This window comes from Copadichromis virginalis, linkage group LG9 (assembly GCF_057382275.1).
Source record: "Copadichromis virginalis isolate Kocher_CV1m ecotype Utaka linkage group LG9, C_Virginalis_male_GT1.1, whole genome shotgun sequence".
Lineage (NCBI taxonomy): Eukaryota > Metazoa > Chordata > Actinopteri > Cichliformes > Cichlidae > Copadichromis > Copadichromis virginalis.
Genome location: NC_140626.1, coordinates 24,391,073 through 24,417,821, shown reverse-complemented (window position 1 = coordinate 24,417,821; position 26,749 = coordinate 24,391,073). Strand labels below are relative to the sequence as shown.

The following is a 26,749-nucleotide window of genomic DNA, read 5'->3' as shown; positions in this document are numbered from 1 at the left end:
ATCATAAAGACAGCACAGTCACCAGAACTCTGTCATCATGAGGTAACACAGAAAATATCAGCGCCGAGGAGAGTCCAGCAAGAAAAGCAGGCATGTCACTTTGAATATTATCATCTGAAGAAATAGCTCCTAAATTCACATACGATGGCATTTAATTGGACATCAAGTATAATGTCAGGAAAAAACTGCTCCCTGTTGATGCTCTTAACACATTCTGGGGATAGTCTGGAAATAAGCACTGGTGATGTAGAAATCAGGGTCGAGCAGAGATAATTGGAGCTCTTTTTTCCTTATGTAGGATAGTCAGATGAGCTCATATAATTTGGCCAAATCATACAGCTTGTGGCTACACACTAAATCCCTTTTCCTCTCTGTGCATCGACGATTTTCTAAGCAGTTTCAAGACTTCTTGTTAAAAAACTTTAAGTGAAATCTATATGACTTTGTGATTTTCGCATACTTTTAATAATGTAACATCTGCAATCAGAGAAGAAGCATTCCATGTTATCAAAGTGCTGATATATCTCTGAGCAGAAGCTTAGGGACACCCGCCTGCAGGTCATTAATCCTGAGAAGTGTTTCTTGAGTGTCACCCAAAACACCCGAAGTGATCTTATCCAACACTCTGACTGAGCCACCAACACACCGTCAGTGTGTGTGTGTGTGCGTGTGTGGCCGCCTGTTCCCGATAATGCACTTCTCTATATGCTTACCATTAAGTATGCATGTGTGTGTTTTCTCTGCAGCCTCCAGCCAAGTTCCTCCTGCCAGAGGTCAGCATAGCAGACTATGGCAAGAACTGCGTAGTGATCGATTTGGACGAAACCCTTGTACACAGCTCCTTCAAGGTACGGCACCTCCCTACATGACCTCAAACACACTGCACTTTGAAATACGTCGACGCTGCGTTTTGTTTTTCCTCATGCTGTTGCTGTGCAGCCACAGTTGGATTAAACAGAAATAGGTCCTGAAAAATGACTCTACTGAATACGGTCTGAGGACAAATAGCATGAGCCCTGTTAGCATCACTGAGCTACACATAATCGCATGAATCTATGTCCTTCAGAGTATAAAGGGTTCTTAATACCCGTTCGAACAGGTGAGAACGAGAAAGAGCAAGAACAGCTATCTGACTGAGAAGACCTGGAAGACTGATTTTCTCATCAAGTTTCTATCCATGCATCCATTGCAAACTGGGTTTCAAGGCAGGTGAAGCATCAAGCGATCCATAAGAGAAAACAGCACAGCACAGCACACCATTGATGCACAGCATCCACATCAGTGGCCAGTTTATGCTTCTCAATTAATGTAACGTGTCTTTAGTCAGTTGGAGGAAATTCACATGGCAAACAGGAAAAACCAACGAGTTCAAACACAGAATCTTCTTTGTGGTGCTTAATATTAATTAATTAATGAATCATCAAATATCGGTATCGGTCTTCAAAATATATATCAGCCTACCGCTGCACCGCTGGGTTGCCCAACAGTTACACATGATCATACCACATCCACGTCTAATGGTTTTTTGTCATCTAATTTCATTATGATAATTAAAATAATTTGATCTCTCAAACCATAAATAATTCAAGCCAAGTTTCAAACTTAAAATTCATGACATTTGGATATTTGTGGTTTTCATTAGACTGCAATTTGTATGTAGCTTAATTGGTGCCAGCCCTGCTTTTGTTTTCAGTAGTGAGCAGTACTACTTAGAGGCTGAAAATATGCTTAAAATGCTCCATCTGTATATGTAATGGCACATATGTACAGCTATTTTTCACTCACAAACATGTTATAGTGCCTTTTTCAGCCTGCTGCAGGCACTTAAAGGGAAAGCCCAGTATAGTAGGCACTAGTACACTATCCTTGTAAATGGCTCTTGTCTCTCACCATCAAAAGCTCCCTCTACTGACACACCTGGCACACCTAGTGACCCATTTGAGCACAGCTCTGCCCCGGCTTCAACTGATCTCGTTATGCCTGTGAGTACTACCTGCGCTTGAGTGCTTTTGCGGTCAGTGTCGGCGAGCTACGCAACAAAATAGCTCAAAGTAAAGTTGAAGTAGAAGTTTTATGTTCCACTTAAGTGGAACTCCTTTTAATTAAAATGATTGTAGAGAAGAAAAAAAACTTTGAGTACATTGACTCGATTGCTTTGGACTGTAAAAGGACGAAAGGCACACAAACATTGAAGCGGACACACCCATCAGAATCACATGCCAGCAGGTCAGGGCCACACACTCACACACTCACACACAATCATACAGGCTCACCCACACACTAGGGTGTGTCCAATGCAGTGTACTCTTTATTTGAATGGCTGTGGAATGGACTGTGCAGAAATCCTGGATCTAATACACTGCAGGCCAAAACGAGCCCAAAATTATTCTTTTTTTCCTTTTGATGAAACTCACACACCAGATACCCAGTCCATCAAAATTCATTTAGTTCACAGATCAGTGTGCGGTATGAAATGGATTCACAATGCATTAAATGGAAATACGTTGAGAGAGGAAGAGAGGGAGACAGAAAGTGGCACAACGCAGCATTTTCAGTTCCTTTCAGAAGCATAGCAGGATTTCCTGTAGCTTTCCCGTTTCAAGGTGATTTTGATGTCAAATATTAAGCATTTTCTTTCCAAAGTAAATACATGCTTCCACTGGAAATTACACAATTATAGCAGAATAACAACAACTGACAAGGGATAGAGACGCTGCACAGATGGACGTAGACTAAAAAAGAAACGTTACATAACACATCACATCACTCTTGCTTTTATCCTGCATATTATGGATGGGGAGATAAATCCTGAGCCCTCTCTGAGATTAGCTGCTGTGTGTGTGTTAGATGTGCACAAGTAGCTGAAATGAATGAAGACTGATCGGCATGCTGTACACTGTAGTAATTTGAACAGCGTGCATTTGCAAAGCACTTGTCAAAAGATGTCTTGCTCAACATCTGAGCATTAAAATTCCACAACAGCCTTTTCCTCTCTTGGGATCGATTTCCCTGATATTTTTGGGACCTGGCTGCAGGGATGCAGTCCCGTCCAGCTACAATGGTATTAGTGAGATCAACACCCGCACTTGGTGTCGCAGTCCATCTTAAAGATGTTGGATGGGGTTTAAGTCAGCACTCTGTGCAGGACATTGCAGTTCATCTGATTTATGCACTGAGAACTGGCATTGTCCGGTTAAACTGGGTCTCATCCCTGAAGCAGAAGGGTGAAAAAGTGCCAAAAACATGGTCAAGTTAAGAACTTTGGCCATGCAACATGCAAAATAATCATAAGTTGCTTCCCTAACAGTCTTTTAATACAACCTTTCTTCTTACCTTACCCAGGGACATCGAACTTCTTTTACTGTACACATATGAATATAACAGGCCAGCTAAAGTTTGAATTAATTGGAATGCTAGCCAATGAGAAAAGGTGTATTTTAAGTAATTTGTGATGTTAGGGTATGCTGTAGAATTACATGGAGATGTTTTTAATTGCACTAATTCTCATGAAGTAAAGGTGCGTAAACTTATGTAGAGCCCTGATTCTGAGCCAGAGTGTGGTCAGCAGGTGAAGCAACCCACGGTTCGGCAGAAATCCATAATTACACAACTGCCCGCATAACGTTTACCTTGGTGGCCCCCCCACATATGTAATCCTGCTGCATTTCCGCATCTCTTGCCGACTCTGATCCGAGTCTGTTACAGAGCAGGGCAATTAGCAGCTGTTGTGTGTTCAGTCTTCAGATGATGGAGTGATTCAGCAGAAGAGCAGTAGGCACAGGAGCAGAGCGAAGTCTGTTTCTGCATCTCTGGCTCCGTCTGTATCGCACTCATCTCTTCCCATTCTCTTTGTGACAGTATGCTGGCATCCTTGTCCTCTTTCCAGCTTGTCACAGTTTTTATTTTTATTTTTTTAGACAGTTTTAGAAGAGCTTCAGTCATTTTTGCCCTCTGGTGTAAACATTAACCAAAGCTAAATATCATAATGCAAAACCGAGGCGTAGAATAAACACTGTTTATCTAGGGAGGCTTTTACTGTTAATTGACTCACTCTGGTGTCAGATAAAGGAAGAAGAAAGCACCTCTGGTTGTCACACTGATCCTATTAGACTCACGTATGGACATTTGGAAGGTCAAAGTGCTGCACTTTGTATTCCTATAGCAAACACCCCCTCTGCTGGATGGTACTGAACTGTATTTTCTAACTGGAGTTTAATGCCAGAATAATCGTAGTAACAACACACATGCATAACAGGAAATTTTACAGGCTTTTTAAAATGTGCATTAGTTGCGAGTACTATACATACAAGTTTTAAATAATTGCTCTGTATCTCACTATATTGTAATTAATTTAAACAAAGAAAATGCAATTAAACGTTTGGGCTTAAATACGGGAATCTTTTGATATGGTTTAACATGGTAGCATTAGCATGTTATATTAGCATGTCTATAAAGCTAAATAGCAAAAAAAAAATCACGATAACTAGACTAGCTGGTTAAGAATAGATGCTCTCTCATTTTGTCTTATCCTATATGCTAGATTTGGGGAAATAGCTTCTCATGCTCCGGTGCAGTGGCTGAGTTTAATACGTCATTAAAGCTGTAGGTAAACGTAGTTCAATTAAAAGCTAATCTGAGGAAAAAGCAACAACAAATAAACAAGTTGGCTAATTAGCCTAGCTTCGACACTCTTTAGTCTTCAAACAGTGAGGGCAGGATCTGATTATATCTGCCAAATGTTTTTTTTTTTGCGGGGAAGGAAGGAGCTAATTAACATTTTGATTAAAATAGCTTTTGAACTTCAAACGCTTGTTTGTGTAGCCACTGGTATTTGACTCTGTAATGCAGAATTAAGCAATAAATTCGGAAGCAAAGTTGTCGTTCCCAGACATTATCAAAGACCAAGCTTTGGAGATTTCTTTAAAATTGAGCAGTGGAATTTAAATTAAGTGATATGTCTAAATAATCTTCAGTTAGTTTTCTTTCTATACAGCAAACTATAAGCTCCTACATAAAATTGTGTGTCTCTGAAAACAAGCAGATTTTCCCTGTCACCTGTTTTTCTTCCTTTCCCTCTCTGAAATGACACCGTCGTGCCTCCTACCTAATCCTTTCATCCTCCGTCTTTACACCCTCTGCTCGTCTTCCACCCACATCCCCTCTGGCATCTATCTTCCTCTTGCCTCCTGCTCCTCTCCTCTCCCCTTTTCTTGCGTTAGGAGAAAAAAAAATGACACAAGTCATGCAGAGTAAAAAGGCAGCACTCCTCCTGTCCTCGTTCAAGTCTGTCATCTTGTTCGGCTCTCAGGTTTCTCCCCAGAGTCTCACGCCTGGTTGTTATTTAACACTGAGATACGGAGCACTGGAGCAGAGGGAACCACATTATGCTGAAAGCCTTCATCATTTGCCTGGGGCACCTTACAGGAGTTTTTAACCTGTCTCTCTTTTTAAACCGCATGCAAGCTTGTGGCTGGGCTGTTTACCTGTCAGAGTGAAGTTTTTGAATCTTTTCCTTGTTTCTTGTCATCCTGCAGCCCATTAGCAATGCGGACTTCATTGTTCCGGTGGAGATTGATGGCACCGTTCATCAGGTAATACTGCACCGATATGGAGGGCTTCCAGAAAGGGGCTTGAATAAAACAATATGTGTGAATTTATAAGGGTGGAGACCTTGGTTTCACTTTACTTTCCTCTGTATTTATTATTCCCTTTTATCTCACAGCGATTTAAGCTCAAACTGTTTAGTTGTCTTTGATTTACTCTTTGAATCCTTGCTGCAGTAAAGATAACTGGACAGTGACGCGAGTGTTTCGGCGCACAATGTTGAAGCTGCTGTTGAGTTTGTAGCAGAAGAGATTGTGCACTGAGTAGAAATGTGCATAAAGGGCGGCGTCCTTTTGAAGGTTTAATTGTCTGTGTCCGGTTTGAAGCAAAGGAAGTGATATTGTAGCTGTAACCTGGTTCAAGTAATCCAGGATAGGCTTTCTGCATCTGCTTTGGCCTATGCTTGATTACTTGCACTTGGAGGCAGCAACTAACCTGCAGAGATCTACTAAGAAGGACGAAGATGACAAGCAATGAAAAATAAGACCTCAAAGCATCCAAGTATTGCTCAAATGTTTTAAGTTTCATTTTTGTATCCCAATTTTACTTAAACACAAATCTGCAAGTGGGTAAAATTGAACTGAATAGTTATAGAGCAGCTAAAGAAGATTTCAAGAAGAAGATTTCTTGTTTGGGTTTTTGCTCCAAAAAATGTATTTTGAAAATAAAAGACATAACGAAGACGTGTTCGTTACGTGTCTCGGTTTCAGGTGTACGTGCTGAAGAGGCCTCATGTGGACGAGTTCCTCCAGAAAATGGGGGAGATGTTTGAATGTGTCCTCTTCACAGCAAGCTTAGCCAAGGTTGGTTCCCAGCTGCTTTGACAGTTACAGTAATACTTCTGTTCATTTGCTGTGTGCTGCTCAACCTGATGCGCTTTGGCCTGTTTAGTATGCTGACCCTGTGGCGGACCTGCTGGACCAATGGGGGGTGTTTCGCGCCCGTCTCTTCAGGGAATCCTGTGTTTTCCACAGAGGAAACTACGTCAAAGACCTCAGCCGACTGGGCCGAGAGCTCAGCAAAGTCATCATCATAGACAACTCACCTGCCTCTTACATCTTCCACCCTGAGAATGCAGTAAGTTATTTTTTAAAGAGATTTTTGATCTAAAACATACAGATTCAAAGTCATTCAGTCTTGGTAGCAGGAAGTAGAACACTGTGGAAAAGTCTTGAACCACGCCTCGTTTGTGCATATTCTGCTTCCAAGGAACCGGATTTTCTTGGAATTTTTTAAAGTGGTCTTGAGCAATAGTTCTTCAGGCTTTCAAGGTCTTTCCTTTGGACATTTGCTGTTTTATCAACAGTCCAGTCATTGTGTCTGACCATTTTGTTCTTTCTTCAGAAGTAGGCGCCAGATTTTTATCCACACATAACAGATAACTTAGCAAAAAACTCTTGTTCACATTTGTTCACATTTCTTTAATTAAATGTATGAAAAATGTCAAAGACAACACAGTTTCACAGACACAAATGAGTATTTTGGCATCGTCTACTAGCTAAAAACTTGGCATATCTCAGCAGTGTGTCATTAAAGAATTTGAGGAAACTGGACAAGAGAAGGATAAAAGAAGAAGAGGCATCTGGCCCTTCAGTTGATGCATCTACTGTTCACTGAAGCGGCTTCAGAAATGGTCTCAGTGGAAAAGTGGCTGTCAAGAAACCATTCATAAACGAGAAAACAGGAATAAAAGACAAATTATGCAAGAACTGGACTGAAAATCTGTCAAGGCCGAAAGGCCGGTAGGTGGGAGTGGACCCAAAAGCAGACTCAATGGACACACGAAAAATGATTTTTAACAAACTTTGAATGCAAGGGAAAGGAAGCGTGGGAACGTAGTATGAGTCCCCGGTGGTCGATATCCAGAGCTTGGGTGCAATGGCCAAAGGTAAGAATGAGGTAAGGGGTCAGGCTTATAGGGATGAAAGGTGGGGAGAGTAGCCGAGTGAGTGTCTGGAAGGGTGTGTGAAAGGGTGAGGTTCCAACCTTATGCTTCCAGTGATCCAGAGATGATGGCAGGCAGGTGTGAGCGGTGAGTCCAAGGAGTAAAGTTGCAGGCTGGATCGGTGAGTTGTGACTGAAGCAACTAGCGTCCAAGTGAATACGCAGCAGGTGGGTTAACTTGGAGTCTTCACAAGCAGACTGAGGACACATTGAGATAGGGGTTAGTACCAGGGAATAACATGATGAGAGACAAGGAGGCCTAGTTACCACAGCGAGGTAGCTAACGAACTGGCGAAGACTGGAGAACTAGGCTAGTCTTAAATACTGCTTTGCTGATTGCCGTCGATGGGATGCAGGTGGGAAGAACAGGTGAGGAACCCGAGTGCAGTAAAAGCATAACTGGATCCAAAAACGCACAGTGGAACACTTTGGGTCATGGATTGGCCTCCGCAGAGCCTGGACCTCAGCATTATTGAAGCACTGTGGGATCATCTTGACAGAGAACAGAACAAAAAAAAGGCAGCCAAGATCCAAAGAAGGGCTTTGTATGTCCTTCAAGAAGAAGGAAGCTTGCCTAAAAGATGACAGACTATGTTGAAGAACAAAGGCGGTCAAACAAATATTAACTTTCAAGCTTGTTAGAATTGCATATATTCATTTATAGTGTATTTCCAGGTATGTTTGCACGCTTCATTTAATCACTGCACCTATTTTCCGGGCAAAATATAAAGAAATTAGAGGTGGCGCAAGACTTCTGCACAGCACAACTCCTTTTCACATGATCCCAAAACATGTGACATCTTAAGAAGTTTTAAGGTTAAGCTAAATGGCGGCTACAATTGCACTTGTTGCCTAATCAAGAACGGGGTCAAAATACACTGATGTGATGGAAATAAGTTACTTATGAAGTGATTATTGATGTCGATGATTGTATCTGTAAGACACTGTCAGGGTTTTTAATAATAATAATAATAATAATAATAATTTAATAATAATCACCATTGTTCTCGTGCCAGAGGCAGTGTTCCCAATTTTATGAGAGTTCTCAGCTCTGTGGAGAAGTTTCTGCTGCTGCCACTCTTTGATTTATTTCCCTCATTAATTATTTACACAAAACACCCCGACTGTAATGCAACATTTAAGCGTCTATGGTATCTATTGTCAGCCACTTCTTCCTTCTTTAAATAAGATCGGTCTTTCTTTTTCTTTCTGATTCTAATGTAAATGTGGGTGTGTTTTTCTGCCACAGGTCCCAGTGCAGTCTTGGTTTGATGATATGACAGACACGGAGCTTCTGGACCTCATTCCCTTGTTTGAGGGTCTCAGTAAAGAGGAGGATGTTTACAGTCTATTACAGAGCCTAAGGAACAGGTAGCAGACAGCCACTCCAGCTGATCCCTCCTGCCTAAGCCCTGCTGAACAGAAGCCTCCCCTCTCTGCCACGGCCCCGTAGCCCGGCTCCAGTCCTTCGAAGAGCTCTGGGAAGCTTCCCCAGTTGGAGGATTTCAGGCAAATGATCTACTCTTGATCAAAATAAAACAACAGTATGGATTCTCTGGGTTCTTGGACTCTTTGTACAGGACTCTAGCTGAAAAAAGATTCTATTACTGTATGTACATATTAAATGTTTCTAAGCGCAAGACAAGCATAAAGTAATTTTTCTATCAGAGAGAGGAGGTTTTACTATTCCAAGTATTTTAGTTACCGAAAAACGATCAAATACACAAATTTTTCGATTTTTGTTTCGTTTGTTTCTGAGAATCGATGACCTGTTGGGTTTTTGTGTTGAGCAGTGCTATGCAGGCCGTCGTTCCTCGTTTGATTTTTTTTCGTTCTAACCAACTGTGATTTAACTTCTCTTTACAGAATGAAGTGCCTTCATTACTGTGCTGATTTTCTTGTGTCGGGTTATGGGGTGAGCATTTTTATGCTGCATATTTAGTCAATTCTCCAAAAGCGTATTCACTGAATCTTTAAATTGAAGTTGAAAATGAGTCTTTGATAACGTCATTTAATCCAAAAGAAGTGAAATGAACACTTCCTGGATTAGAGGGGGAAGAAAAGTAGCTTGTTAGTCCTGGAAGACTTTTGATTTTCAGTTATGTAGCATTGAATTGTTAAATTTACCAAAGGTTTTTACAATTCAATGTGATTTGTGACTAAACAACATCATTTTATCCTCGGCAGTGACTGTAAATTGATGATTCTTGAGGACATTGAAACGCCGTTTAGGTAACTGAAGAAAAAAATAATAATATCTGTGATGACATCATTGTCCACCAATAAATGTTTGAGGAAAAAAAATGGAAAGATTAGCTTAGATATATAAAATTATATTTATTCGGGGAAAGGGTCCTGGGTGCATTGTAAAGAATGCTGTTGAAATCGTACTGTACAACGTTATTAAAGTTGCAAGTTTGCACACTGTCTGTGTCTGTCGTGGAGTAATGATTCTCACAAAACTCACTTAATGGCAATAACTGTGATAATCATTTTACAATGAACTAAAGGACCAGTGCATAGCATTTAGCGATGCCTGAATTCAACTAATGCGTGGGCTGCACACACCAGCTTTCACAAACCTCTGTAACAACCCATGTCCTTAACACAGAAAAAAAACATTAATAAGCCATATGAACAAAGCCCAAAACACAGCAATGTGACAGCTACAGTAAAAAAATGAAAACACAAAATATATGAACTTAAAAACATGCAGAAACATATGAACACTTCATTGATTACAATGTTTACCTGCTCATTAATGCAAATATCTAATCAGCCAATTACATGGCAGCAAGTCAGTGGATATAGGTATGTAGACATGGTCAAGGTAGCCGCTGAAGTCCAAACTGAGCACCAGAATGAAGAAGAAAACTGATTTAAATGACTGGATGTGGCATGGTTGTTGGTGCTGTGTTGATGCCTCAGGAGAGTAGATTGATGGACTTCTCTGAGCAGACAGGAAGGCAACAGTAAGTTACAACCACTTGTAATAACAAAGGTTTGCAGAAGAGCATTTCTGAATCTAGAAGCACATGGGCCACAGCAGCAGACGAGCACACCAGGTAAGAACGGGAAGCCCACAGTTCACGGAGGCTCACTGAAAGCGTACACTGGAGGCCAACTGACTCTTCCCATTGGCCAGAAAACATGACTCTAAATGAATGATAATGTGCAGATAATGATGAAAGTCTAAATATAGCATAGTTTATCAGTGCTGTATTTAACGTTAGCAGAGGTGACAAGGATTTCTAATGTTTTAGGAGAAATTTTGAAGCAACTGAAGGAAGAGTTTGCCTTAAACATTTTTTCATTTGAGTTGAAAATCATACCAGAAGAATCAGTGCTGGAGCTCTGTGCACTGTAGTTTGTGACATTTTAACATGGATGAAAAAGCTCTTAATGATGCTAACTGAAGGAATTGCCAAAACATTCAGTGTTTTCATTTGCAATCAGGTCTTTGGCTCTCACACAGTTTTCTTATTTACAATTTTATTCAAAAGGAGCTGATGTTATTGTGTTTTAATCAAAACTGTAAACCCAAGGAAATCCCAAGAAGTTCACACTTGAGCTCCGCTGTTCTCTGCTGTGGCTGCTGGGTTAAGTACATGAATTTATGAGCACGAGCATTTATGAGCTGGTTAATGTGCAACCAAAGGAGAGCTTAGCTTCATGTGATATCTTGATGTGAACTTTTAGCTTCCGCTGGCGTATCAGCCACTTTTACTGCAGCAGTGGATTAGGTATTACCGAGCCCTTTGTACAAGCTTGGAGAGCGCTTGTTTCTTTTCTCCTCAGATATGCAGGGACTGAAGTTCAGTGCAGTGTCTAAGTCATCTTCTGGTCATAATGGAAGCCAAGAGTGAACGAAGAAGTGAGAGGTCAAAGGTAAGAAAAGCTTTAGCTTTCAATTTGTGATCTAAGATGGTTATATAACACTGTAGTGTTCAGACTCGCAGGCAGGGATTGTGTGAGTTATATGACACAAAGACAAGCATAAGCGACGTAACGCTGAACATAAAACAGCAAGATAGTCTGATCTGTGATTTAAGCACCGACTGCAATGCACATTAAGGGGACTTAAAAGATTGCTCACTTACTTTGTAAATGTGTGGGGTACCAGCAGATGCAGGGCTTGGTGGTCTTGGTTGGGAAAGAAAAGAGCTTTGATTCTGAAGTGTTTAACAGCAGTCAGCATTCACAGGCTCTTTTCAATTCTGATCTATAAGATCTGGAAGATTCTTGCACTCTTTATTCTCAAGGGTGTTCTTAACTTTCTAAGGAACCAACCCATGATTGTTTCATTACATTAACTTCAATGTACGGCTTAGGAATAATGTTTCCCCCCCTTCTATTACTGTGGAAATGACTTTGGGTGAAACTTTTAATATCTCTGCACATTTTGCAAATAAATGTAAGCACAATCTGCCAACACCTTCTCCACTGGAAGCTTGAACGCCCGGTGCTGTAAACCTTCGATAATGTCAAGCGTTCTTCAAGTGTCGGTGTGAGTACGCGCAGAACGAGAGATTTAGCCACAGAAAAGCGTCTGACTCCTTTCCAAAAGCACTCGGAGCTCCCTCAGTCCAATTCCCCCATCTGCTAGTTGTAACGGTTGTAAAATGAATAATTGGTGTCAAGTGGTCCCTGTAATGCCCACTGTGCTGCTGAGGACTCAGACATAAACACAACTGTGATTGGCTTCTATAAATCACAATCAGGACACCGAGTGAAGCTGGGGTCTGTCTCAGTGGCTTTTTTTGACTCTGTGGTGTATTGTGCAACACACACACACACCTCCCTTTCCACCTGCATCAAGTGTGACAGCTGGGAAGAAATGAGAGGGGGCGTATCTAACACCGTGGCACTGTAAATACCGAGATAGAAGATGGCAGGTGTGTTCATACCTGGGTGTGGTAACAAATACATCCAGCCCTCTATGCCTCGCACTGCAGCTTGCGCATAAGAGGAAAAGGCAGCGGTATCTTATAAATACAGACCTTTTACATAAATCACTATCTCCACAACTTGTAGGAACCAGCCAGGACTTCACCACGGCAGTCACAGGACAACGTAAGACCCATCCTACTACTATTTCTTTGAGAATAGCTACCTTGTATAGAGGTGAACACACCTCTATTTATTTTCACTGACTCAGTGAAATCTGGAAAGAATAACATCTTTATTATCACATTTAAGGATTTTATAAACACAGGTTTGGGGGGGGGGGGGTTAACCAACGTGATTTTACACGAGTTGAAGAAATACGTACGGTGCAGCATTAACAAAAGTGATTGTGTATGCTCCACCAAAGGACAATGCAGGTTAATTGATAGGGAACCAGTCTTTCCTGTCTGAGTAATAGAAGCAATGCCGCTCGCAGGTTTATCTTTCCTGTGTTATTTGCTCAAGTTTTCAGTAATTGTTTTAAGCAGGGATCAGATTGCACAGTTTATTTATTTTTTATAACAGGGATTTGCAACCACAGCTGAAGCCACTGATAACTGGCAACCAGGCGTGATCGTAGTTGAGGTGATTACTTTCAATTAATCAAATATCACAGTGGCGTCACTTCTTCATCTAGATGTTTGTTTTTTATCCGTATGTTATAAGGAATAATCTCTGTGTACATACACTTTACAGCTGAATGTGTGCTCTGTTTGAAATGGAACTATGGCATTCCTGTCAAACTCTAATGGGTAATGGACAAACGTGCAGGGCAGGGTGTACCTTGTTTTTAAGAAAAGGGAAATAAAATTTGGGGACTACGTTTTAACAATAAAATAATAAAATAAATAAAAAGAATGACATTTAAATATGTATCATGTTTATTTCTCAAGCTGTTAACAGACGCCCTCCAGTCTCATGGCTGATAGTAAGGTCACAGGGCACGACCAAAGTTTAGCACAAGTTTACAGACACTTTGAGATTGCATTACTTTTTAATTTAGACAAAGTTGAGTTGAAAAGCAATAAAACACACCCTGTTTTTGTTCACTGGACTTGGGTCATTATGTTTGATAGAGCCCTCCCTGTTTTGACCTTTATCTAGATAAATTTTTGCTGTGTAGCTGATATTTCAATCGACTCATTACGATTAGATATTTTAAGTCTTTATATTTTTGTCAATATTACACCTGTACTTCACATGTACATTTGGCAACATACACTTTTGGCACCTAGCTCTACTGGATGCCTAAACTTGGATAATCTCTTTTCAAAGCTGCTCATACGCAACCTGATTAATTGCTTTATAAGCTAACATAAGACGTTAGCTTAAAATTAGCTATTTAAGCTCAAGTGCTGTCTCTTCATTTTCAAATCTCACCTGCTTCTTTTGTTTGTCGAGTGTGTGTCACCGCTTTATCAGAAGACATACATACCAGAGCCTGTTAATAATACTATAAAGGGTGTGGTTAACTAAGTGTTCATCTCACACCACCAATCACTGCTCGGGTAGATATTTTATTACTAGACCCGGAACAAAGATTAGAGCTAGTACATGTAATAGTGCTTTATATTACTTATCCCAAGAATAAGTTCACACATAACAACCACATCTACTCCAGCTGTTTCACAATGTCATATTATGGCATCAGTGTTGCAAGTGCATTCATAATATGTTCTTGTTTCCATACAGCCTAACGTTGGCTCAGCTGGTGATACTGTTTGCTTATCAGTGCTGTTGTTTCTGATATCCCAGTCAAGAGGCTGTTAAAGCACCGCTGATTGCAGGGCTTGTATTTTCCTACAGCACCAAGCTGATACTCATTAGCAGGATTAGAGGTGCTTTGCTGTCAGAGAGTCAGTCCTTTGAAAGCATTCACTTGTCATTTTGGAGACATCTGTTTCCAGTGAAAAGACAGCGATGCCAGGATGAGGAAGAGTGAGGAAGAGGTCTCTAAAGTGAAATATTTTTTCTGTTCAAGTACTGTTTAAGGAGTCAGGAGTGAACATGTATTTTTCAGTGTGCTAGTTAATCTTCTAAGTATTTATCTCTTCAGAGTTTGTGCTAATTTTATATCATTTAGCTGTTTTATTTTACGTTACTTTTTTCGTCTTCTTTTTGCAAAAAACAGTTAAAAACAAACAAACAACAAGCTTTAATTAATTCTTATAGTTTTTACTCTTTTTCCACAGCTAGCTAGCTATTACCTTTTGCTGAAAAGCTAAAACAAGCTAGTGGTGGTGTCAGTGGACAACATGAATAAAAAGGAGATCATTATGTAACAGGGATAGCTTATTTTAATCACATGGCAAAACACAGTGAAAGGTCCATAGACTGTAGCCACCATAATGTCATCTCTTAAGTTCTGCTTTTTTACCCTCTTTTTTTTTTTAAAGGCCTTGACCATACTTCTTGTTGTAGTTAATCAGTTTATGCTAACGCTATCAACCTGGTTTGATTAATAAGGTGTATGCATTAATGACTGTGTATTAAGAGGGTTGCTAGCCTTGGCTAACAAAAATACAAGCTTAAAAGCAAGTGCAGAAAACCTGTTATTTTTAAGATTTTTTTTTCTTTTTTACTACAGTCAAACAGTGAACGTCCTCTTTCATTTTAAATATTGTCATAATTTACTAAATGAATATTGCCCTGGGTTGTGCTTAAACTAACAAGATCATAAACTCATTAGAAGAGTGTTTACTACAGTAGTAAAACCATGTCAGAGGTTTCTTGTGGACATTACAACTTCTTTTCGCATTATGAAAAGCTGCCCCCTTCTGGCCATTAAAGCTAGTGTAGGTTAAAGGCACTTACATGTACAGTGACATCATTTTGTAGAACTAGAAGTTATGTCCGTCTTATATCTTATAAACATATCTTATAAACAGATACCTGGTTATAACCGTGGTATAACAAAAAAACTTTTCGCTAAGCGTCTTAACAGCTTGCTGTCACATTGTGGCATAAAGATGTGTTTTTTGGGGCATTAACAAATGTGATGACACAGTATGTAAACCCTAGCAAACCTACATTCAAATTTAACAGTGAGAATATTTTGAGTTTAATCTATAACAATTAAGACATTAGACGCTCATCAATAGTTTTCATGCAAATATGTAAACTGTTTGTGACAATAACGATAAGTACACATGTTTTTTTTTTTGTTTTTATGTTTACAGTTCAGCAGAATGATGAATGAAAACAATAATGCATTTAAAAATGTCCGCCGAAAGCCAGGCCTTCAGATATGGACCGTCAATGTGAGTCTAAAACGCATTACACGCACCCTATGTTGTTGACATTGTTGTCCACACTGCTGAGCTTTATGTAGAGCTGCGGCATGTTGAAATCTCATATTTGTTTGAGGTCTAAATGGTTGTTTTCTTTACTCAGAAAATGCAAATGGATCCCGTTCCACCTCAGGCCTTTGGCAATTTCTTTGAGGGAGACTGTTACATAGTTCTATATGTGAGTAAAAAACTGGGTGATTTCATGAGATATATAAATATATATACATATATCTCATATATGTGTCACCTCTCATGCTTTTCATTATTATCATCAGATAAGTGAGAATAAAGGCTCCCGCCAGTCTGCTGATATCCACTACTGGGTTGGAAGAACCTCCTCTCAGGATGAACAAGGTGCTGCTGCCATCTACGTCACCCAGCTGGACGAGTACCTGGGTGGGAGTCCGGTCCAGTACAGGGAGGTGCAGGGCTACGAGTCACCGCGGTTCAGGAGTTACTTCAAAAATGGCCTGATGTGAGTTCCCGATGAAGGCAGCTGGTGTTTGAACGAAAGGGGGATGGTGATATACTCAAGGGAATGAGTCTCTCCTATACACACACAAAAACACACACACTTATGTTGTAATCTTTCTGAGTCATGGCTTACAACACTAATCCGCCTCTATGAAATGATTATGACACAAAACACACTTGTTTTCTGAGGCCTAGCATTAAAAAACACCAATTTCTCTTGCCCAATTTATTAACCTTTAACCTTTAGTTGCATGTTTGCTTTATGGTTATACAACCTTAAGGAAAAAAATCATACTGATAAGAAAAAAAATGTTCCTTTAATTTTTTATTTTTTTAAATGTCCATTCAGTTTCAAGTCACTGGGTTTATATTTTTATTGCACTTGAACTTTGGTAAAGTAAACTTCTCTCTCCACAGCTACAAGAAGGGTGGAGTGGCCTCAGGTTTCAACCACGTTGAAACAAACGCCTACAACGTCCTGCGACTGCTGCATGTCAAAGGGAGGAAGGATGTCACAGCAACAGAGGTATTCAGAAAACAAATTAAAGGGATATGAAAGGCTTTACGAGAGTCTTACTCCCTGCCTCCCTCTGCTGCTATCAGTGGCTTCACACAGTCACGCTACAGAGAGGTGTTGGCACCCCTCCTTAAACAGATTATGTCTTGTTGTCATAGCTGTCTGTGTAGGTGTTAATTGCCCGAAGGGTGGTATGAGAGTGTGATTAATTAATACGCTGTATTGTTTCAGACGGAGTGTACTGTCCATTTGAATGTTGTTCAACTCTCCACTGTGTTTGCGTTTGTGTGTGTTTTTCCATGCAGGTGGAGGTGTCATGGAGCAGCTTTAACAAAGGAGATATATTTCTTCTGGATATCGGGAAAGCTATAGTGCAGTGGAACGGTCCCCAGAGCAACAGAAGAGAGAAGCTCAAGGTAATCCTCTGCACTGATTGGTTACAATAAGCAGCGGCACGAGAAGTAGTCAGATCTCGTGAAAAATACACACCGTGGAAGCAAAGTGGGAAAGAGGAAAGAAATTTAACATTTTACGAACAAAAAGGTGATAAAATATGTCTGCACTAAGGCTGTTTCTGACAAAGGGAGAATGACTAGATTGACTAATGACTAATTTAATTTATTCTTGTGTGTCAAGTGAATTTTATGAACTCAGGGCCTCGGTTGCATTATTGCATCATTGCACTGAAGCACCGCAGCAATTTCCTAATGTTGTAAACCTGCTCAACATTTGGCAATAAACCCCATTCTGATTCTGATTCTGATTCTGATTCTGATTCTGATTAGGAAGGACATAGAAGGTGTGCCAAATCAAACGTGCATCCATCCACTGTGGCAAACCCTTGGAAAATTAAGGAGCACTGAAAGTGTCTGTAAAGTGATTTTTTTTTTTAATTCTTGAAACCTGTCGGCTGTGGATCTTCAATAATGTACACCACTGCCTTTAGCAGTAAGCTTTCAGTTGTCTGTGAAATTGGAAACATGCATGCAAGAAGAGTTAGGAAGGAATGGTAACAACAGAAAAGGAAAAACCAACAGCTTTTATTTATTTATTTTGAAAAGCGCTATATAAGAATCAGTCCATTTACCTTTTAGCTCATCAGGTAAAACAGGTGGTTTGATCTCCGCCTGCTCCCGTCTGCATGCAAAAGTTTCCTTGGGCAAAATACTGAACCCTGAGTATTAATGTTAGATAAACATTAGGCACAGAAAAAGTGCATGTGTTTGAATGAGATATGTGTACTATATAACAACCAGTTCTTTTACAGTGATAGTGTAGATTTTTGTGTAACACGTGAACCTTTTAGTCGCTGTTGTCACTGAGCGAACAGTTTTCACTTTTGTGTCTTTGTTTCTCCCTCCGTCTTTCCAGGCGGTCTTGTTGGCTCAGGACATCCGGGACAGGGAACGCGGAGGTCGCGCTCAGATCGGTGTTGTGGAAGGAGGAGATGAGCGGAGCTCGCCCGAGCTCATGAAATTCCTGACGACTGTGCTCGGACCAAAACCGGCACAGCTGAAGGAGGCCACTTCCGATGATGTGCCTGATAGTGCGCAGAAAAACAGTGTCCGACTCTACCAGTAAGTACATTATGCTTCCACTGCATTGATCACACAAAACTGTAGAAATTGATTTCAACTATTTACCAATATCACACCCATTTTTTCTGATTTTCTTCCTCAGCGTTTATGACAATAGTGGGAATCTAGTGATTCAAGAAGTGGCCAAACAACCTCTGACACAAGATCTTCTGAAATCCTCGGTAATTAGTGTTCACTCTTTGAGAATGTTCCCTAGATGCTAGTATTAAAAAAGAAAAGTGGTTCAGTTTCAATGTTTTTTTTTCTTTTGGGGTTTCAGGACTGTTTCATTCTGGACAACAAAGGGTCTAGTGTGATGGTCTGGAAAGGAAAGAAGGCCTCCAAAGAAGAGCGACAAGGAGCTATGAATCGGGCACTGGTGAGTATACAGAATGACGACACCAAGGATCTCTTAGTGCCTCCTGTTCTGTCTTATAAATTAATTGTGTAAATTTTAATCCTCTTTCTCCTTAAATGATTTTGGATAAATATAAATTCATCGTTTTATTCTTTTCCAAGGATCGCATGGCTTGAGGGGATTATCTCAGTTTTTATGTGCTTTTTTGGAGATGTTTTTCACTACAAGTTTTGTCCATCAATCTTTTCCTACAGAGCTACATTAAAGCAAAAAAGTACCCAGCCAGCACCACTGTGGAGGTGATGGCTGAGGGAGCAGAGTCAGCAATCTTTAAGCACCTGTTCAAATCCTGGACAGACAGAGACCAAACTCAGGGCCTGGGTACCACACACAACGTTGGAAAGATAGGTAGCCTCTTCAAATCTACTGCTCAATCCACTTCTTCAAAATAAATTCCAGCACAGTTAACATATTATCTCTTGATATGCTATTTAATCTTATTTGCTGATATTATGCTGTTCATCATTAACTCTGAACATTTTGTGTCCGCACAGCTAAGGTCGACGACGGAAAGTTTGACGTGATGGAGCTACACGCGCGCCCTGAACTGGCAGCACAGTACCGCATGGTGGACGATGCATCAGGAGACGTTAAGGTGGGAAAACATATGCAGGAATACAGACAAACACAGTGCAGATACTTTTCAGACTTCAGTTGCATTGTTGCGTGTTGTTTGAGCTGTTGTTTGCCTGTGTCAGGTGTGGTGCATTGAGAATTTGGAACTGGCTGAAATAGACCCAAAAACCTACGGGCAGTTTTATGGAGGAGACTGCTACTTGGTGCTGTATTCATATAAAAGAGCAGGCCAGCAGCAGTACATACTCTACATGTGGCAGGTCAGTGTCAAACCAATCTATGCTTCCTTGTTCTCCATTTCCTCCTGCTTCTGGAAAACTGACAAGCACCTTCAATGTGTAAACGTCTTTTCTTTGTTACTTCAGGGACGCCATGCCACAAGCGATGAGATTGCAGCAAGTGCCTTCCAGGCTGTCAATATTGATAACAAGTACAATGGAGCCCCAGTTCAGGTCAGAGTGGTCATGGGAAAGGAGCCCCGCCACTTCCTGGCTATTTTCAAAGGCAAACTTATCATTTTTGAGGTATGATTTTATGATTTTCACACTGAAAAGGATTCTTAACTGGATTAGAAATTCTCACCAATGACTAAAAGTAAAATATCTGTATGGTTTGTGTGTGAAATTATGACACATGGAAGTAATCCAGCAAAATCTAAATTAAAAATGAGATTTACATGGATACAATAAAAGTATCCATGATGCAAAAATAGATCGATCAAAGCTTTAAATAAAAGTTGAAAGAAACTGGAAACTCAATGTGTGTGTGTCTAAAGGGAGGAACAGGTCGACCTGGTGTGGTTAACCCTGCCAAAGATGCCAGGCTCTTCCAGGTGAGAGGGACTAATGAGCTGAATACTAAAGCCACAGAGGTGGTGGCCAGGGCCGCTTCTCTAAGCTCCAATGACGTCTTCCTGCTGAAAACTGACAATATCTCCTACCTGTGGTATGGAAAGGTATCTATCATGGGGCTGTGTAGCAGGCTTTGAAATAACATAAATATTAGTTTAGTTTGTATTTGACACATTAAAACCATTTCCCCCCTGATTTCTGCTTCTATCCCAGGGCTGTAATGGGGATGAGAGAGAGATGGGGAAAGCGATGTCTGATGTGCTGTCCAGGCATGAGAAGCGGGTGGTGATGGAGGGCCAGGAACCTGCTGAATTCTGGATAGCTTTGGGTGGAAAGGGCTCCTATGCCAGTGACAGGAGGTAAAATATTTTAATGGCAGCATTGCTTTTGCATATTGTGACAAAAATAGGATATTTTTGGCTTTTCGCTTAACAACACACTCCAGCAGTCAAGTATTTACAATGAAGGGCGCTCAATCTGGGTCCAGAAAGTAAAAATATAGCCAGTAATAACAAATTAGCAAGGACTTCAGGATTCATCCAAAAAGGCCCTTTAATCATATTTTGAACCATTTCCAAGCTTACATTAAATCTGTCTGGATTATTTTTATACCGAGGTCAGTGGAATATGCCCAATGTCATCATACACAGAGAGAGAGAGAGAGAGAGAGAGAGAGGGAACATTATCTGCTGTTACGACAGGACGGCCTGTGTCATTTCAGATTTGAGAGGGAGGAGCCGCTTCACAGTCCCCGGCTGTTCGAATGCTCCAATCAGACGGGGCGCTTTAAGATTACTGAGGTGGATGATTTCGCCCAGTGTGACCTAGATGAAGATGACGTCATGTTGCTGGACACCTGGGAAGAGGTAAGCAATCAAAGGAGCTGAAATCAGTCAGACCCTGCCGTTGATTTGGGGCCTGCTTCCTGTTTATGAGCATCTCATCAGGAAGATTGTGAAACTCACTGCACATTAACTGATAGATATGAAACAAACACTATACTGTATTACACAAGCTTATTGTTTCCTCCTGCTATGGTTTCTAATTAATCTATACTGGTGGTAGTGACTCAGCTCAAGGTTATTTATGTAATACTTCACACGGAAAGACAGAATCAGGCCTAAAGCTCAGTTTTTGGCAACTTACGCAGCAGACTCTTTGAGTAATTTGTCTCTTTTTCTTGTTTTCTGTCTCTGAATCTCAGCTTTTCTTGTGGATCGGTAACTCCTCCTATGAGTATGAGACCAAAGAGGCGTTGAACAGCGCGCGGGATTACCTGAGAACTCACCCGGCTGGACGTGACCCTGACACGCCCATCATCTTTGTCAAACAGGGATACGAGCCGCCCACCTTCACCGGATGGTTCAACGCGTGGGATCCCCACAAGTGGAGCGTGAGTTTATAACAGTTTCCCCTTTCATCTTTCTGGGATCCCATAGAAAGCATGATCAAGGCATTACAAATTCCCATTACAATAACATGCAATCAATTGATTTAATCATCTCAGAAGCTAGGAACAACTTACAAACACAAGTGGATGATTCAATGGATTAATTGAAGATGAAAAAGTCACTGCACGAATACTAACCTTTACTGTGACGAATCTTGGTTCCGTTGATCTTCTGAACAGGGAGGCAACTCCTATGAGGAGATGAAAAACAAGCTGAGTGATTCAACATCTATCTCACAGATCACTCTAGTAAGTGACTCACACTGATGTGCTAATATCACAGCTGTAATACCTACTAACATCTTTAATGTCATATATAGTAGTGTTGCTAACCTGTGAATGTCTACATCTCGGAGGTTTACCTTTGTTTTTTTGTGAAACTGCTTCTGTAAAACTTCTCTTTCGTGGCTGCAGGACCTGAAGAACACTAAGCTGAACAAGACTCCCGCTGGGGGAGGTGGGGGTGGTTACAGAGCACCTGGGGGCCCTCTAACTTCTCCGCCACCCAACAAGGCCTACTTCCAAGATGAAACAGATTTTTTCCCCAGACCCTCTAGTCCTACAAGACCCCAGTCTGGGATGTCCCCCTCCTCTGCTAGTTCCTTGTCCTCTTCTGGAGCTGGAAAGTTTTTTGACCCTGAGCTCCTCGTCAACAAGACTCCAGACGAGCTACCAGAAGGAGTGGATCCCACCCAGAAAGAGGTGTGTGTGCAGATCAATTATAAATGGTAAAAATCAGCATTTGATTATTGTTTAACGTCCTTCTCAGGGCATTAATTAACACCTTTAAAAGTGACGTCTAATCATGACAATTACAATTTAGAAGTTATTGTTTTGGGGGTTTTTTTTTAGTAAAATTAATCACGTCACCATAAAAAATACTTCAATATGATTCGACACCTATTTAGTATGTTTACCTGCAGCAAAGCAGATTTTTGTGACTGTACTGCCATTTCAAGTCAAAACTCCACAGCCACCAATCGTGTGATATGTTGTCTAGCATACACAAAAACATAATATGCACTTGTTAGCAAGTTAAAAGTATTATTTCCATCAGATGGGATTCTTTCATTTCTCTGAATTTGGATTAACATGTAGTAATATAAATGAAGCTATTTTAATCATCAACTGAAAAGGTCACTAAACAGCTGCAAATGGATGAAAAGTGACTACGAAGAGATTAAAAGTGACTGCAGAGCCACATAAAATGCTTCTAGCGAGTCATGAACAACCACAAAAAGACACAAAGACACTACAAAGAGACAATATGGGGCTTTCCAAGAAAGGGTGGGAGGCCTTGCCATTGTCTGTGCCTAGAGCTCTGTGTACAGCAGAGGTCAGTCTAACCGTTTCCCATCCTCTGTGCTCCGATTGGCAGGATTATCTATCTGACCTGGACTTTGAGAACCTGCTCAGTACTACTCGCGCAGACTTCCAGCGCTTGCCAAAGTGGCGCCAGAATGATTTAAAGAAGAAAGCAGGAATTTTCTGAGAAGGAATCACACATCTCCAGCCTGTCTGCTGAGAAATCCGCTTGTAAACCAAACTATACGGCAGCATTTTAGCTTCTGACCTTCATCTCAATATTTTGTTTTGCTGTCAGAGGGGTAAAAAAAAAAATCGACCAACATCCCAAGTTGTTTAGATTTAACAAATGGTATTTATGATTATGACCATGAATGTAACTTGTAATAATTTAAAGGACGTGACTGACATTTCTAAGATTATTTTTTTAATTATTCTGCTTTATATTTATCTGTATATTTTTTTTTCATTTCATGTAGATCATACTGAGATGATGTTTTGCTAGCATTTTATCTGAATCACAAATGCAGTGAATAAACAGAAAACCATTGACCGGGGATTCGGGGAGTGGTTTAATTCAAGAGCTAGTACAAAAATGTGTGAACTGTAAAAATGCTGTAGAGCAATGGAATACACAAATAAACCATGACACAAAATATTAGAACTTGTTTCAGGCACCATCTTGAAAATCTTCTATATACAATGCTGGGAGCATTTATAATGCATTCATAATGAAAGGACAGAAGCACACAGACACACTATGTCACTTGCTATCAACATTGTCATTATCACTCTTATGGCATCAAGATGGACAAAGTTTAAATCAAGTCTCATAAGACTATCCCGTAAAGCTGCTGAGAATCTAGTATATTTCAGGTGGGATTCACACAAAACTCACATAATAATGCACATTAATTAAACTTCTCCAGAGAATGGTGAATATAGTTGGCTACTTTTCCTCTCATTCACTTCATTCTTTCTTTGTCACTTTAAAGGCTCTCCACCAAACCGGCTTTTAAAAAGCTAAAATTATACAATGACCTAAAAGTGTCAGACACTTGTGAGTCAGCAGCTGTGGTATGTAAAAAAACAAAACGAAAACTAGAGTCAAGTTATTTAGCTTTAAAATCTGGGTTTTAAATTCCATTAGAATTTACAAAAGACGTGAAGTTGGTTTGGTTTTCTTTTTGCAAACAGGCCTACGGGGCATCCAGGAGCATGAGGTGCACAAACAGACTGGCAGAAGAAATGTTGTCCCCTCTCTTGTTGAGCACCGGGACATGGCGATATCCTGGAAAACAGGAAGCGAGCGTGAGCTTTGTCAGCAAAATGAGAAGCTGGTTCATAAAGCGTAGCACAAAAAAAAGATGCAAAACAATCACTTGAGCTATGATTTACATGAATTTGTATCTGTTTAATTTCTGTTTTGTTGCGGTCCACACAGAAGAATTAAATAAGGGAGAAAAAGTATGTTTAAAGTGGAACTAAAGAAGATAATAATGTGATAATAGTGCACAAAGAAAGTCAAAGCTGTGAGCGAGCACTGAAAAGAGAGGATACTGTCTTAACACTTCCATATTTTAATTACCGCACAGACCATTTCAGTCATCGGCCTCTTCGAAAATTAGATTGTTGCTAACTCTGAGTTGGTGTCGCGTTGCTTTATCGTGTTAGCTTCATCAAATCTGTGAGCTTTCTTACCGTTCTGTACGCTGGTGAGTGGCAGACAGTACTGCCCGATAAAATCGTTCTGCGATGCTGTGTCGTGGTCCTCCAACAGAAATCGCACCAAGGCCAGCTCTGGCACACTGATGTCAAACTGGAATTTCTTATTCCACATAGGGTTGAATCCTGCAAGGACGAATATCTGTGTTTTTCTAAATTCTTTGAAAAAGTGTTTGACAAGTAAGTGCACTTATGCTATACTTGCACATATAACGCTCACCATTATTTTCAATGTGATGTGTTTCCTTGCTGGCATTGTCTGCCTGGACACCATGGATCTCCACCTTCACCAGAGGGTCTACAATGGATTTTTGCTTTTCCTTGTTGATTTTAGGCAACTGCTGAGCTGAGATCACCTGTTGAATTGTGAGACAAAAATGCACAGACGCGATCACGTGACAGTCCAACTACAGTCTACGTTCAGATTTGATTAGATATCTACAGCATGATGTCCAGCTTCCACAGCACGCTTCGATGCTTTCACCACCAGCATGATGATTAATCTGTTTATCAAGTGGTGGCATAATCAGTTGTTAAAAAAGGCTAAAAATCCACTTTCTTTATTTTAAGTGCTACTAGCTACTGTGCAGATCATAACTAATAATACAAAATGTAATAAAAGGACTTGAGGATTAAAAAACATTAAAAGTAGCTCCTCTTTTCAAGATAGGCTATGTCAGTAACTATTCAGCCAATGATTGTGTTAAAATTCCTTTAAATAGCTGCAAGCTGGCAAACAAAGATAAAAGGATTCAAACTTCTAGGCCAGAGCTAGGGGAAATGATTAAAGCTCATTAGCAAGTTGACACTACACATACTGTAAACTTTGTGAACTTTGTTTTCTTTTAAAAGGAAATTCCACAGGACATTGTTAACCTCTAATATAGGCTTATCTTTCTTGAAAAAACTCCCACCATGACATGAAAGATCTTCTTCTTCAGCCACGACCCTTCGGTAAGTGCGTTGGGGTTAAACTGAGAGGACAGGTTTCTCTGAAATTCAGGTTTCAGGATGTAGCCGCAGAAGCCGTTCATCAGAAACCGTCCCTGGTTTAAGTGCATCTCCTTGGAGTTAGTCTGGAAGTTCAACGCCACTAAAAACCAAATCAAAGAGGAAAAAGCGTCAAACTGTTTCATTAGTTTTAATTGGTTTACGTTAGTTTGCTTGCTGCGTATTGGAGCACACCTATCTGGCAGCCAACGTTCCACATGGGCACCGGATTATAGTTGGAGGAGTCGGTTCTGGAGCCAGCAGGGTAGATCCTGCTGAGTTTGTCCATGTTGTGGTGCATGAAGGCAGTAGCTACAACAAGTTAAAGCAGATGTTTTTTTTAAACTGTGAGTTCTAGCATGGCACTAAAGACAGTTAATGCAGCGTGCGTTTACCTGAGGTCTCAGCCAGGTTGAATGCTTTACTCTCCTTGAAGGACGACATTTCATAGAAGGCCTGGTTTTCTCTGGCGTGTTCAAAGCTGTTAAAGTGCACGCTCTTACAGTAGATGACGATGTCTGAGAGCTCTTTGTCGAGTTTGATATTTGATTTCTGAAACAAGAACAGAGAGACAAACGTGAAATCTGAAACTGAAAATTGTTATTTCAATTTCTTGCAAATGAGTAAAGAGCCTTTGGCACACCTTTGGTTTTTCTTTCTGGCTATTCTCCTTACACTCTGCAGCTTCGTCCTCCTCAGACACGGTGCCATCCTCTATCACGTTGTTATTGGTGAAGATCGAATCCAGTTTGTTCAGTCGTTTTCCCTTGATGAGGAACTTTCCCTTAAGTGCCTACAAAGAGACACAAAATGTGTTTTGTTGTGTCATTTCTAACACTTAAGGTACACACGGTGCTGTGCTTTGGAAATTAAAGTTGCTTTGCTTAATATAGACAGGCACACATTTAACTGTGACAACAGAGACTGCGTTCCTGATAGTCACCCTCCAAACAGCCAACAGACTAAAGCATAACTTAAATTTGTGTTGAGGCTGAAAATGCCACAGGCATCCACTTCATGGGAGCTGAATTTAAAAAAAAAAAAATTTCCTCTCTCTCTCTCTATTTCTTGTCTTTTTCAG

General features: G+C 40.5%; 3 protein-coding genes across 8 annotated transcripts in view; 2 read left to right on the top strand and 1 right to left on the bottom strand.

Moving 5' to 3' along the window:
• ctdspla (CTD (carboxy-terminal domain, RNA polymerase II, polypeptide A) small phosphatase-like a) overlaps positions 1 to 9,977 on the top strand; it is a 36,779-nt gene extending 26,802 nt beyond the window's left edge. For both annotated transcript variants that reach the window (XM_085468326.1, XM_085468327.1), the window contains 5 exons: positions 747 to 848; positions 5,535 to 5,591; positions 6,315 to 6,407; positions 6,496 to 6,681; positions 8,798 to 9,977. In XM_085468326.1, coding sequence (XP_085324452.1) covers positions 747 to 848; positions 5,535 to 5,591; positions 6,315 to 6,407; positions 6,496 to 6,681; positions 8,798 to 8,923 — 564 coding nt within the window. In that variant the 3' untranslated portion in view covers positions 8,924 to 9,977. The remainder of the gene's footprint in view (positions 1 to 746; positions 849 to 5,534; positions 5,592 to 6,314; positions 6,408 to 6,495; positions 6,682 to 8,797) is intronic.
• Positions 9,978 to 11,286: 1,309 nt separating this feature from the next.
• vill (villin-like) lies at positions 11,287 to 23,510 on the top strand. 4 transcript variants are annotated; one of them, XM_085468320.1, is made up of 20 exons: positions 11,287 to 11,436; positions 15,675 to 15,755; positions 15,889 to 15,963; positions 16,061 to 16,260; positions 16,677 to 16,785; positions 17,082 to 17,192; positions 18,148 to 18,353; positions 18,457 to 18,535; positions 18,634 to 18,732; positions 18,966 to 19,119; positions 19,266 to 19,366; positions 19,470 to 19,607; positions 19,713 to 19,871; positions 20,123 to 20,302; positions 20,412 to 20,557; positions 20,920 to 21,064; positions 21,403 to 21,591; positions 21,829 to 21,897; positions 22,063 to 22,350; positions 23,027 to 23,510. In XM_085468320.1, exons 1-20 carry the CDS (start codon positions 11,398 to 11,400, stop codon positions 23,138 to 23,140), a joined length of 2,682 nt encoding a protein of 893 aa, XP_085324446.1. In that variant the 5' UTR covers positions 11,287 to 11,397; the 3' UTR covers positions 23,141 to 23,510. The 4 variants fall into 4 exon arrangements, with proteins under 4 accessions (XP_085324446.1, XP_085324449.1, XP_085324448.1 ...); XM_085468322.1 differs by lacking the exon at positions 11,287 to 11,436 and adding an exon at positions 12,533 to 12,621; XM_085468321.1 differs by lacking the exon at positions 11,287 to 11,436 and adding an exon at positions 14,320 to 14,444.
• Positions 23,502 to 26,749, bottom strand: part of plcd1a (phospholipase C, delta 1a) — a 17,147-nt gene continuing 13,899 nt past the window's right edge. For both annotated transcript variants that reach the window (XM_085468325.1, XM_085468324.1), the window contains exons 9-15: positions 26,312 to 26,461; positions 26,064 to 26,220; positions 25,864 to 25,980; positions 25,593 to 25,771; positions 24,899 to 25,034; positions 24,655 to 24,804; positions 23,502 to 24,244 (exon numbers count right to left, since the gene is read on the bottom strand). In XM_085468325.1, the coding sequence (XP_085324451.1) occupies positions 24,153 to 24,244; positions 24,655 to 24,804; positions 24,899 to 25,034; positions 25,593 to 25,771; positions 25,864 to 25,980; positions 26,064 to 26,220; positions 26,312 to 26,461 (981 nt within the window). In that variant the 3' untranslated portion in view covers positions 23,502 to 24,152. The remainder of the gene's footprint in view (positions 24,245 to 24,654; positions 24,805 to 24,898; positions 25,035 to 25,592; positions 25,772 to 25,863; positions 25,981 to 26,063; positions 26,221 to 26,311; positions 26,462 to 26,749) is intronic.